The sequence below is a fragment of the Chiloscyllium plagiosum genome, unplaced genomic scaffold, assembly GCF_037043375.1.
Source record: "Chiloscyllium plagiosum isolate Xiang-an unplaced genomic scaffold, Cpla_swu_hap1 HiC_scaffold_22, whole genome shotgun sequence".
Lineage (NCBI taxonomy): Eukaryota > Metazoa > Chordata > Chondrichthyes > Orectolobiformes > Hemiscylliidae > Chiloscyllium > Chiloscyllium plagiosum.
In genome coordinates, this window is record NW_028270160.1 from 11,502,227 (window position 1) to 11,515,953 (window position 13,727).

The 13,727-nt window shown below is 46.4% G+C and overlaps 1 protein-coding gene across 2 annotated transcripts in view; it reads left to right on the top strand.

The window, feature by feature from the left end:
• Window positions 1-13,727, top strand: part of LOC122561313 (cartilage acidic protein 1) — a 340,450-nt gene that overhangs the window by 145,132 nt on the left and 181,591 nt on the right. For both annotated transcript variants that reach the window (XM_043712997.2, XM_043713000.2), the window contains exon 5: window positions 4,293-4,449. In XM_043712997.2, coding sequence (XP_043568932.2) covers window positions 4,293-4,449 — 157 coding nt within the window. The remainder of the gene's footprint in view (window positions 1-4,292; window positions 4,450-13,727) is intronic.

The window sequence follows — 13,727 nt, forward strand, 5'->3', positions numbered from 1 at the left end:
TTCCCAGATTGAGGTTGTTAACCTGGTCTAATCAGGGAGCCTTGGCTGACAGATATAAACAGGCGTGTCAGAGGTTCTGTTCACTCTGAGAGCTGACTCTGAGGGGGCTGGATCTGTGTCTTATACGTGTAAGTAAAGGATGACTTGGTGACAGCATACCATCCTTTGTGAAGTTATTTCATCATTGATTGTTGTGTCAGATCATCTGGTTCACTCGTATCCTTTAGGGAAGAAAATCTGCCATCCGTGTGTGTCCTACATTTAACTCCTGGACCTCAGCAACGTGGTTGACTCAGTTCAGGGGTAATTAGGGATGGACAACAAAATCCTTGTCTTACCGGCAATAACCACATCCCATGAAATGAAAACATTTAAAATCTACCTACAAGGATGTTGCCAGGGTTGGAGGATTTGAACTATAGGGAGAGGCTGAATAGGCTAGGGCTGTTTTCCCTGGAGCATCGGAGGCTGAAGGGTGACCTTATAGAGGTTTATAAAATCATGAGGCTCATGGATAGGATAAATAGACAAGGTCTTTTCCCTGGGTTGGGGGAGTCTAGAACTACAGGGCATAGGTTTAGGGTGAGAGGGGAAAGATATAAAAGGGATCACAGGCCAACATTTTCACATAGAGGGTGCTGCGTGTATGGAATGAGCTGTCAGAGGAAGTGGTTGAGGCTGGTACAATTACAGCATTTAAAAGGCATCTGGATGGATACATGAATAGGAAGGGTTTGGAGGGATATGGGCCAAGTGCTGACAAATGGGACTAGATTAATTTAGGATATCTGGTCGGCATGGACGTGTTGGACCGAAGGGTCTGTTTCTGTGCTGTACATCTCTATGACTCTATGACTGTCTGTTGCAAAGGTCATCAGCTGGAGGTTGCAGGGCCTGACTGCTATGCAGCCTCCAACAGGCCTGGCCTCCGAGACCTGCATTTCCGTAGCGCCCGGCATGACCGTGAAATGCCCCGAAGCACCTGATTCCATGACTGGTGCCCACTGAGTACAGATTGGCCACTATGTCTCCTGTGCGATAACAGTGGTCAAATGCGTTCAGTGGGTGAGTAGGCGCTTCGGGAAGTTTCAAGGTCGCAGGAGCCATTATGCACATGTAGGTTTTTGTATGAGGGCTGCTGGAATGCGACCAATTAATGTCGGTTTGAAACCTGCACCTCCCCACTAGCTCGAGCAGTCCCACACCTTCCCCTCACCCGGGACACACTGACCTTTCTGTGTGAATGCACCAGCAGGAAGACAGATTGGGCAAGGTGGCAGCTGACACCCACAGTCAAGATCCCCTACATTTCTGACTAATTGTGTGAGCTTGGCATGCAGTGCACACTAATGACCGTTCATTATCCTCCCTGTCATCCATGTCTCATGTACTCGATTCTTGGCATAACTCAGCCTGTCAGCTGTGTCGCTTCATCCCATCCAGCATGATTACTCCAGGATGACACTTCCTTGATGGGAAGTATATAAAGGACTGAGTTATTACATACCATTCGCAGTCGCAATTGCTGTTCAGGTTTTTCAACAAATGATCATCTCTGAATAGTGGAGGAGCAGATGCTCATTAAGTACAGTGGAATTCTTATCAGAGATTAATGTGACGATCTAATTTTGGGTACACGTTTTTGATTAGAAGATTCATCCTAATGTGTAGTGACAGATGCAGTCTGCCTTCACCAGATGCACAATTTCAGGCTGCACGAGGAACACCGCACATGCATGAGCTTTCACAAGATCTTAAATCGACTGATCTGTCTGGATGTGGGGTGTATGGCATTGTGGCTGAGTGGTCAGCACAGCTACCTCACGGCACTAGGAACCCAGGTTCGATTCTACCATCAGGTGACAGTCTGTGTGGAGTTTGCACATTCTCCTCTTGTCTGCCTCCCACAGTCCAAAGGTTAGGTGGGTTGGTCGGGTTAGTTTGCCCATCTTGTCCAGAGATGTGTAGGCTCTGTGGATTAGCCATGGGAAATGCAGTTCTGGGCGGGATGCCCCTTCAGAGGGCCAGTATGAATTGAATGGCCTGCTTTCACATTGTAGGGATTCTATGAAATGGGATGACTTTTGATTATGTTAGATTCCCTACAATGTGGAAACAAGCCCTTCGGCCCAACAAGTCCACACCGACCCTCAGAAGAGTAACCCACCCAGACCCATTTCCCTCTGACTAATGCACCGAACATTATGGACAATTTAGCACGGCCAATTCACCTAACCTGCACATCTTTGGACTGTGGGAGGAAACTGGAGCACCCGGAGGAAACCCACGCAGACACGGGGAGAATGTGCAAACTCCACACAGACAGTCGGCCGGGGGCTGGAATCGAACCCGGGTCCCTGGTGCTGTGAGGCAGCAGTGCTAACCACTGAGCCACCGTGCCACCCTGCCTTCACCAGATGCACAATTACAAGTTGCACGAGGAACACCACGCATGCATGAGCTTACACAAGATCTTAAATCGACTGATCTGTCCAGATGTGGCTCCAGATATGAGCCACTAACTGCATACACAAGGATCTCAGGCTTGTGCCTTTATCTTTAGAGAGGCAAGTTCCTTGATTGTGAAATAGAGATTAGAAAAGGTCCTGATCTTTTGCCTACACTCATCCAACCGTACCATCTCCCTGATCTTGCCATCATCACAGCCCTTAGCCAGTCCAATCACAAAATGGAACAGCTAAATTCACTGGGGTCCAGTAAAGATTCTGAGTTCCCTCCAACATCCAGGTTTCAGTGCTAAAGACTGTGCTCCACATGAGTTCTGAGCTTATGTGCATCTTCAGCTAAGCTGCTCCAATACATCTACAGTGTTGGCACATAACAGGCAGTGTGGAAAATTGACCAGACATCTTGTCCACAAAAGCAGCACAAATCCACTCCAGCCAATCATTTCCCACATATACCTATTATCCATCGTAATCCCCACCTTCTCAAGGGCAACTAAGGAACCAGTGACCCTTCCTCAGAACTGGACCCAAAACGTTAATTCTGATTTCTCTCCGCAGATGCTGCCAGATCTGCGGAGCTTTTCCAGCAACTTCTGTTTTTGTTTGTGATTTACAGCATCCGCAGTTCTTTCAGTTTTTATTGACAATAATTGCTGACCAAGCCAGCAATGCCCTCATCCCATGAGTGATTATAAGAAAGGTTTCAAGGTGTCATTGACAGTTGTATTAATCTAGCCATCATTGATCTCCTGTCTGATACTCAGTTTTGGTGTTGCCAGCACTACTTAGCTATAAAGCTCATTATAGCCATAACTGGACAAGAAGATGAACTCAAAAGGTGAGGTGATGGGATGACACGGTGGCTCAGTGGTTAGCCTTGCTGCCTCACAGCACCAAGGACCTGGGTTCAATTCACCCTCGGGTGATTGTCTGTGTGGAGTTCACACATGCTCCCTGTGTGCGCGGGTTTCCTCTGGGTGCTCTGGTTTCTGAAGATGTGTAGCTTAGATGGATTAACCATGATTGTTATGGGTGAGGGTGCGGCTGGGTGGTGCTCTTCAGAAGATTGGTGCAGATTTGATGGACTGAATAACCTCTACTGCACTGTAAGGATTTGCTGATTCTATGAGAGGGTCTGCCCTTCCACTAAGGCACCATTTGCCAGAATATCAAGGAATCCCAATAAAATTGAAGTCAATAGGAACCAGAGAGCAAACTCTCTGCTGGTTGAACTCACAGGCACACTGAGGAAGATTGTGGTGGTTGTTGGAGGTCAGTCGTCTCAACTCCAGGACATCTCTGCAGGAGTTCCTCAGGGTAATGTCCTCGGCCCAACCATCTTCAGCTGCTTCACCAATGACCTTCCCTCCATCATAAGGCCAGAAGTGGGGATGTTTGCCAATGATTGCACAATGTTCAGCATCATTTGCGACTCCTCAGATACTGAAGCATTTCTGTAGCTGGTGTAAATCCCCAGACTGCTGGAATTGTTCCCAGTCTGCATCATATTCCCGTTGTTATTGTGTGCTATAAACCAGCTGAACCCCTCAATTCGATATCAGCATACAATTCATTCAAGAAATGTATTGTTTGTAATGTTACTTGGCAATAGTAGCTCATCAAGAGCTGGATAAAATGAAGCTAGGAGAAATACTGATGTGTTGTGAAGCCAGCTGGACTTTGAACACCTGCGGGATTAGAGTGAACTCCGTTCAGAGTGCTGGTGCCACAACGTATCGATCAAATGATGTGGCTTGCAGTTACACTGATGTCTCAGTGATATCACTGGCATGCTGACTCTCTCTCACCTTGTCTGTTACACAGGGCTCCGGGAAATACTCTGTCTACGTGGCCAACTATGCCAGTGGCAGAATTGGCCCTCATGCTCTGATAGAAATGGACGAATCCGCCAGCAATCTGTCAGTGGGAATCATCGCACTCTCCAACGTGGCACAGGAGGCAGGAGTTGACAAGTTCACGGGTAAGGAGCTCTCTTTAATGTCTGCATGGCTGATACTCACTGACATATTAAAACATGGGGAAGCGATGGGTTCAATCTGTGTAGTATACTCCATTGTTTATTATTTCTTTTGAAATCAGCTTTCAAACCTCTTGTCATGATTTGGCCCATCCTATTTTCTCGGATACTGTTGGCCAGAAACTCAACTGCACCAGCTTAATAAGGAGGGTGGCTTTAAGGTCAGAGACTGCGTGTAGCTCATCTCCTGACTCCCCAGAGCCTGTCCAACATTTGCAAGGCCCAAATCATGAGTGTGATGGAATACTCCCTATTTGCCTGGATGGGTACAGCTCCAACAACACTTGACCTATCCAGGACAAAGTAAACCACTTGCATCCATAAGCATCCACTCCCTCCACTACCGATGCTCAGTAGCAGCAGTATGTACTATCAATGCAATGCACTGCAGAAATTCACAAAGCTCCTCAGACAGCACCCTCCAAGCCCACGACCACTTCCGATTAGAAGGATAAGGGCAGCAGATACATGGGAACACCACCACTTTCAAGTTCCCCTCCCGAGCCACTCACCATCCTGGTTTGGAAATATATCACCGTTCCTTCAGTGTCGCTGGGTCAAAATCCTGAAATTCATTCCCAAAGGGCATTGTGAGTATTTCTACACTCCAAAGACCATAGCAATTCAGGAAGGCAGCTCACCACCACCTTCTCGAGGGCAATTAAGAATGGACAGCAAACGCTGCTCAAGTCAGCAACACCAACATCCCTTGAACGAATAAAAAAAATTACCACTTGTACCTTCTTCAGGATCACAGAAGGACAGAATTTGTACATCTTAGAAGTAGGCCATTTGGCCCATTCTGTCTTTGTTGGTTTCATATGAACAGCTCATTTATCATTTATTTTGGCAGCAGCTGATAGTTTTCTCTCCATTTCCCTCCCATCAGGTCAGCCGACAGGCTGCCAATGGGAGCAAGTAACCCAATCCTCTCCATCGGACACTCTCAACACAAGAGGCTGCAATGTTTCTCTTTTATGCAAATAAACAGTCCAGTGACCCATTAGTCTATTCCCATATATCACTCCAGGATGTCTGCATGGTTGGGTGGAATACAACAGTGGGAACTGAGTCAGGGGAAGTATCAGTCAATTCAGACCGGGAAGAAGCCAGCAGTAGCCCAGCTCTTGTCCCTTTCAGCTACCTTTGTCTGGAAGTAACAATAAGTCTGAATTTCACTTATATAACACCTCTCATGACTTCAGGTCACCTAATAGCATTTTACAGCACTGAGGTGCTTCAGTCTAGCGACTGTTGTAATGTAGGATACATTACTGTTAATTTGCACACAGCAAGCTCTTACAGAGGCATTGAGATAACGTACAGTTAGATAATTTTCTTTAGGTGTTGGGTGAGAGATAAAAATTGACTAGATCACAGGATATGCTTCCAGTCATAAGACCATAAGACAGAGGAGAAGAATTTGACCATTTGGCCCATTGAGTCTTCTCCACCATTCGGTCATGGCTGATATTTTCTCAACCCCATTCTCCCACCTTCTTTTCATAACCTTTGATTCCCCAACCATCACTAACCTATATATCCCTGTCTTAAATACACTCAGTGATTTGGCCTCCCTTCTATACCAATGGGTTCTACATATTCATCACCTCTGACTGAAGATATTTCTCCTCACCTCTTCTGAGTCATTCCTTTATTCTGAGACTGTGCCCTTGGGTCCTAATATCTCTCACTAGTGGAGACATGTTCTCTACGTCCTCTCTATTCAAGACTCTGTACTCTGTAAGGTTCAATGAGGGCCCCCCTCATCCTTCTAAACTCCACTGCATACAGACCTCAACTGCTCATTATGTGACAAGCCCTTCATCCCAGGATCATTCCTGTAAACCTCCTCTCGACCTCCGTCAATGCCAACGCTTCCTTTCTTAGATATGGGGCCAAAAGTGCTCACAATTTCCTAAGTGTGGTCTGACCAGAGCCTTGTACAGCCTCAGCAGCATATCCCTGTTCTTGTATTCTAGCCCTCTTGATTCGAACACTAACATTGTATTTGCCTTCCCAACTGCCAAATGAACCTATATGTTAACCCAAGACAATCCTGAACTAGGACTCTCAAGTCCTTTGTGCTTCAGACTTCCAAAGCCTTTCTCCATTTAGAAAATAGTCCAGATTACTATTCTTCCAACCAAACTTACACTTTCCCACATTGTATTCCATCTGCCGATTCTTTGGCCTCTCACCTCGCCTGTCCAAGTCCTTCTGCAACCTCCCTGCTTCCTCAACACGACCTGCCCCTCCACCAATTTCTGTGTCATCTGCAAACTTAGCAACAATGTCCTCAGCTCCTTGGTCCAGATTGTTAATGTATAACGTGAATAGTTGTGGCCCTAACACTGACCCCTGCGGAATGCCAGAAGAAACCAGCTGCCATCCTGAAAGTGTACCAAGTGTACCCCCACTCTCTGCCTTCTGCCAGTCAGCCAATCCTCTTTCCATGCCAATACCTTGCCCCAAACACCATGGGCTCTTATCTTATTTAGCAGCTTCCTGTGCGGTTCCTTGTCAAAGGCCTTCTGGAAATCCAAATAGATCACGTCCACTGGCTCTCCTTGGTTGTTATTTCCGCAAAGCATCTTAACAGATTTGAAAGGCATGACCTCCCTTTGACAAAGCTGGGCTGAGTCAGCCCTATCTTATCATGCACTTCCAAGTCCTCTACAATCTTATTCTTGATAATAGACTCTAAAATCTTACAAATAACCAAAGTCAGGCAAACTGGCCTATAATTTTATGCCTTCTGCCTCCCTTCCTTCTTAAACAGGGGTGTTACGTTAGCCATTTTCCAGTTCTCTGGGACCCTCCCTGATTCCAGTGATTCCTGAAAGATCACCCTCATGCTTCTACAATCTTCTCCATCATTTCTTTCTCCCTCATTACTATTTCTCCAATTGTACTACCCAGCAGTCTGATGTCCACTCTTAACACTCTCCTACCTTTTAACTATCTTAAAAAACTCTTGGAATCTTCTTTTATATTATTAGTTAGCTTACTCTCACATTTCATCGTTTCCCCCCTTAATGTCTTTTTGTTATCATCTGCTGGTTTTTAAAAGCTTCCCAATCTCCTGGCTTCCCACTAATCTTCACCACACTGTATATGTTTTCTTTAGCTATTATAACGTCCCTGGTCTCCCCTGTCAGCCACAGTTACCTCGTCTTCCCCTTAGTAGGTTTCCTCTTCCTTGGGATGACTTTCTGCTGTGCCTCCCAAATTACCCCAGAAGCTCCTGCCACTGCTGCTCCACTGTTTTCTCTGCTAGGCTCCCTTTCCAGTCCACTTTGGTCAGTTCTTCTCTCATGTCTTTGTAGTTCCCTTCACTCCATAGGAATCCATATCATCTGATTCCAGTTTCTCCCTCTCAAACTGCAAGGTAAATCCTATCATGTTATGGACACTACCCACTAGAGCGTTCTTAGAATCCCTACAGTGTGCAAAGAAGCCCTTTGGCTCAACAAATCCACATCGACCCTCCAAAGAGTATCCCACCCAAACCCATTCCCCTACATTTTCCCCTGACTAATGCACCTAACCCACATATCCCTGAACACTATGGGCAGTTTAGCAGAGCCAATTCACCTAACCAGCACATCTTTTGGATTGTGGGAGGAAACCGGAGCACCCAGAGGAAACCCACAGGTTCTTCAGCCGATTCTTCCTAATCAAGTCTGCTTCATTACACATCACCAAATCCAGAATTACCCTGTTCCCTGGCGGGGTCTACCACCAGCTGCTCCACAAAACCATCTCATCGCCCTTCCCCACTGCAGCCATAGTATGGGACCGGCGTCGTTATCTGAAAGAGCAAGTGAGGCGTTTATAGCTGTTACCGCACAAGCTCACAAGTCTCAAAATAAATTTTATTCATGGACATTTTCCTTCCACAGTTGAATTGTTTTTACTTGTTTTGACTTGACTGAGAAAAATGGGTGAGATTCTGAATGATTACTTTGCATCAGTGTTCACCGAGGAGAGGGACATGATGAATGTTGAGATTAGAGATAGAAGTTTGATTACTCTGGATCATGTTGGCATAAGTGGGGAAGATGTGTTGGATAGGCTAGAGGTTATTAAGGTGGACAAATCCCCAGGACCGAATGGGATCTATCCCAGGTTGCTGAGGGAGGTGAGAGAGGAAATAGCCAGGGCCCTGACAGTTATCCTTGTTGCATCCTTAAATACAGGAGAGATGCCGGAGGACTGGAAGGTTTCTCATGTTGTCTCCCTGTACAAGAAGGGTAGTCGGCATATTCTGGGTAACTACAGACGAGTGAGCTTGACGTCAGTAGTGGGAAAGTTCCTGGAGAAGGTACTGAGGAATAAAATCTATTTATATTTGGAAAAGAATAGGCTTATCAGTGATAGGCAACATGGTTTTCTGTGGGGGAGATCGTGCCTTACCAACTTAATAGAATTCTTTGAGGAAGTGACCAAGTTGATAGATGAAGGAAGGACTGTAGATGTCATATACATGGACTTTAGTAAGACATTTGGTAAGATTCCCCATGGCAAACTAATAGAGAAAGTGAAGTCACATGGTGTGCAGGGTGTTCTAGCTCGGTGGATGAAGAATTGGTTGAGCAACAGGAGACAGAGAGTGGTAGTTGAAGGGAGTTTCTCAAAATGGAGAAAGGTGACCAGTGGTGTTCCACAGGGGTCAGTGTTGGGGCCTCTGTTGTTTGTGATATACATAAATGATCTGGAAGAGGGCACTGTTGGTATTATCAGCAAGTTTGCAGATGACACAAAGATTGGTGGAGTAGTAGAAAGCTTAAGGGACTGTCAAAGAATACAGGAGGATATAGGTAGACTGGAGGGATGGGCGGAAATGTGGCAGATGGAGTTCAATCCAGGCAAATGTGAGGTGATACATTTTGGAAAGTCTAATTCTAGAGCGAATTATACAGGATATGGAAGAGCCTTGGGAAACGTTGATGAGCAGAGGGATCTGGGAGTGCAGGTCCATTGTATCCTGAAGGTTGCTGCACAGGTGGATAGAGTGGTCAAGAAGGCATATATAGTATGCTTGCCAACATCAGACGGGGTATTGAATATAAGAGCTGGCAAGTCATGATAAAATTGTACAAGACATTGATTCGGCCGCATTTAGAATACTGTGTACAGTTTTGGTCGCCACATTACCTAAAGGATGTGGATGCTTTGGGGTGGTGCAGAGAAGGTTTACGAGGATGTTGCCTGGTATGGGAAGGTGCTGGCTATGAAGAGAGGTTGAGTAGGTTAAGATTGTTTTCATTAGAAAAAAGGAGATTGAGGGGGGACCTGATTGAGGTTTACAAAATCATGAAGGGTATAGACAGGGTAGATAGAGATAAGCTTTTTCCCAGGGTGAAGGATTCAATAATGAGAGGTTGCGCAGCAAGTACTTTACACAGAGGGTGGTGGGCATCTGGAACGCGTTGCCAGCAGAGGTAGGCATGGTACATTCATTTAAGGTGTGTCTGGACAGATGCATGAGTAGGTGGGGAGCAGAGGGATACAGATGCTTAGGAATTGGGCGACAGGTTTAGACAGTACATTTGGATCGGCTCAGGCTTGGAGGGCCGAAGGGCCTGTTCCTGGGCTGTAAATTTTCTTTGTTCTTCTTTGTTCTTTGACTCAGTTAGTGCCCATTAACCCAGTGCTGATCAAACCAATGTCAAAAAGTGTGGTGCTGGAAAAGCACAGCTGGTCAGGCAGCATCCCAGGAGTAGGAAAGTTGAAGTTTTGAGCATAAGCTCTTCATCAGGAATGTGGGGGAGGACCAAGGGAGCTCAGAGATAAATGAGAGGGGAGTGGGGTTGAGGGCAAGGTAGCTGGGAATGCAGTAGGTAGATGAAGGTGGCTGATGATGGTGATAGGTAGGAGCGGAGGGTGGACTGGATAGGTGGGAAGGAACATGACTTGGAGGGTTGGATCTGGGATAAGGTGAGGGGAGGGGAGATGAGGAAACTGGTGAGATTGACATTGATACCGTATGGTTGCAAGGTCCCAAGGTAGAAGATGAGGTGTTCTTCCTCCAGGGGTGGAGAGGCTTGGATTTGGTGGTGGAGGAGGCCCAGGACTTGCATGTCCTCGGTGGAGTGGGAGGGGGAGTTGAAGTGGCCGGCCACAGGGCAGTGGGGTTGTTTCATGCGTGTGTTGCAGCGATGTTCTATGAAATGTTCCGCAATTTGGCGTCATGTCTCGTCAATGGAGAGGACACTACATCGGGAGCAATGGACACAGTAGATGAGGTGTGTGGATGTGCAGGAAAATCTCTGCCAGTTGTGGAAGGATCCTTTGGGGCCTTGGGTGGAGGTGAGGGGGGGAGGTGTGGGTGCAGGGTTTGAGGGCGGGTAACAGACCAGCATGGGGTGTCCAAGTGGATGGAGTGTGTTGGAGGCGGGAGAAGGGGTCCTGGGTGGGAGTCCTGATGGAAAAAGTAAACACGGAGGTGGAGGCAGCGGAAGAAAATTTCAATGTATCGACGTGTGTTGAATTTGTTAATCCAGGAGCATAATGGGACGAAGGTGAGGCCTTTGCTGAAGACTGATCGTTCATCCTCAGTGAGGGCGAGGTCTGGTGGGAGATGGTAAAAGCATGGTAGGGCTGGGAGCTAGCACCTGGTGTTGGGCTTGGGAGTGGGGGCAGAGACTTTCTCTGGAGTAGGTATGGTTATGGTCACTCTCAGTCCCCTTGGGTCTCCCCCTCATTCCTGATGAAGGGCTTATGCCTGAAATGTCGACTCTCCTGCTCCTCGGATGCTGCCTGACTGGCTGTGCTTTTCCAGCACCACACACTCAACCTGATTGCCAGCATCTGCACTCCTCACTTTCTCCAAACTGACAAACCAATGCCCACTGACTGGTGTTCATTAATCTAGTGCTCACTAACCGATGCCTAACAGATGACAACTAATCAACAAGGGAAGGATATGGCCTAATGGTATCATCATGAGATTAGTGACCTGGAGACCCAGGTAATGTTCTGGGGACCTGGGTGCAAATTCCATCATGGCAAATGGTGGAATTTGAATTTAATTAAAAAACCTGGAATTAAAAGTCTAGTGATCACTATGAATCCATCGTCGATTGTCAGAAATGCCCACCAGGTTCACTAATGTCCTTTAGGGAAGGAAACTGCCATCCTTACTTGGTCTGGCCTATAAGCTACACCAGACCCACAACAGTGTGGTTGACTGAGGTCAGGTGCTGCATTTTGGGAAAACAAATCTTAGCAGGATCTATACACTTAATGGTAAGGTCCTGGGGAGTGTTGCTGAACAAAGAGACCTTGGAGTGCAGGTTCATAGCTTCTTGAAAGTAGAGTCGTAGGTAGATAGGATAGTGAAGAAGGCGTTTGGAATGCTTTCTTTTATTGATCTGAGTATTGAGTGCAGGAGTTGGGAGGACATGTTGCGGCTGTACAGGGCATTGGTTAGGCCACTGTTGGAATATTGCGTTCAATTCTCGTCTCCTTCCTATTGGAAAGATGTTGTGAAACTTGAAAGGATTCAGAAAAGATTTACAAGGATGTTGCCAGGTTGGAGGATTTGAGCTACAGGGAAAGGCTGAACAGGCTGGGGCTGTTTTCCCTGGAGTGTCGGAGGCTGAGGGGTGACCTTATAGAGGTTTATAAAATCATGAGGGGCATGGTTAGGATAAATAGACAAAGTTTCTTCCCTGGGTTGGGGGAGTCCAGAACTAGAGGGTGTAGGTTTAAGGTGAGAGGGGAAAGATATAAAAGGGACCTAAGGGGCAACTTTTTCACACAGAGGGTGGTATGTGTATGGAATGAGCTGCCAGAGGAAGTGGTGGAGGCTAGTACAATTAAAACACTTAAGAGGCATCTGGATGGGTATATGAATAGGAAGGGTTTGGAGGGGTATGGGCCAAATGCTGGCAAATGGGACTAGATTAGGTTGAGATATCTGGTCAGCATGGGTGATTTGGATTGAAGTGTCTGTTTCCATGCTGTACATCTCTATGGCTCTTAACTGGCCTCTGGGCAAATAGTGGATAGACCATAAATGCCCATAACCTGTGAATGAATAAAAACAAAAATACCCACTAACCAACATATATTAATCTCGTGCTCATGAACCTATACCCATCAATGCAGCACTGATCACTAATCCACATTACTAGTATTTTTTTTTATTTTGTATTTTCCCCCACACGACCGCCTAACTGCGGTAATGCTTATATTTTTGCCAGCCCCCATGGCGTGTGTGTGTGCAGGTGTAGGACACAGTGAAAGACACAAGATGTACAAATCTTTCTTCAATTCCCACCATCAGGAAGAAAGGAAATACCCGAGTGGCCAGTGACAAGCAGTGTCCTTCTCAACAAAGGGCAATGCTGTGTGATCAAACAGTGAAGGGAAGGGCAGGGATTAAATCAAAGTAGAGTTGGAGGGGGAAATAAAACACTCCACTCCCTGCAGTGCCCACTCTTCCTGAGAAGCTCGAGGTTGTTGGTAGACACTGCATGCTCCTTCTCCAGAGACACTTGAACATCATCACGGAAGAGGGGCAGGCAATCAGCCCTAACGACCCCCATTACCCGTTTTCATTAACCTCGTACATGCTAATGCTCATTAACTTAATGCTCAACAACCAATGCTGACCAACCAGCATTCGTCAGCCTAATGCCCACTAACTAGTGTTTACTCTCCTGTACCCATCATCATGCTGTTCAGGTCTGAAGGGGAGAAATTCCTCCAAACTGGCACAACTGCAATTCCAATTATGTTGAGCAAATTTCCCAGGGCCGATATCTTGACAGGAGATCTAGCAGGCCCTCACGGTGCATCAGGCTAGAGAAAAGATTAAATTAAAAAGCGATTAAAGCAAGAAGTGATTTATAAACCAAGCTCACAACGCTGGTCCCTGCAGCTATCAACTTGCATAATCGCTGCTGGATTTCAAGCCAAGTGCAGGTCCAGAGACGAGCATCTGAGCCATGAGCAGGAGATTTGTTCTGTTTATAACCTGTCTCCATAGACAGTGGGTGTGAGCCAGTTCATATGTGGCCTCCTCTGGATTATGATGATACTATCGTGCTGGTTAATGACCTGTGTTAGAGAGATGTGACAAAAAAAAGGTGAACACACTCTGTTGTAGGTACTGAGATGCCAACCACTCTCCACCTGTAATCAAGTAGTTTACTGCCAACATTGTCTTACCTCGACTGGATTCAAGAGCCTAGTTGGTTTATTATGGT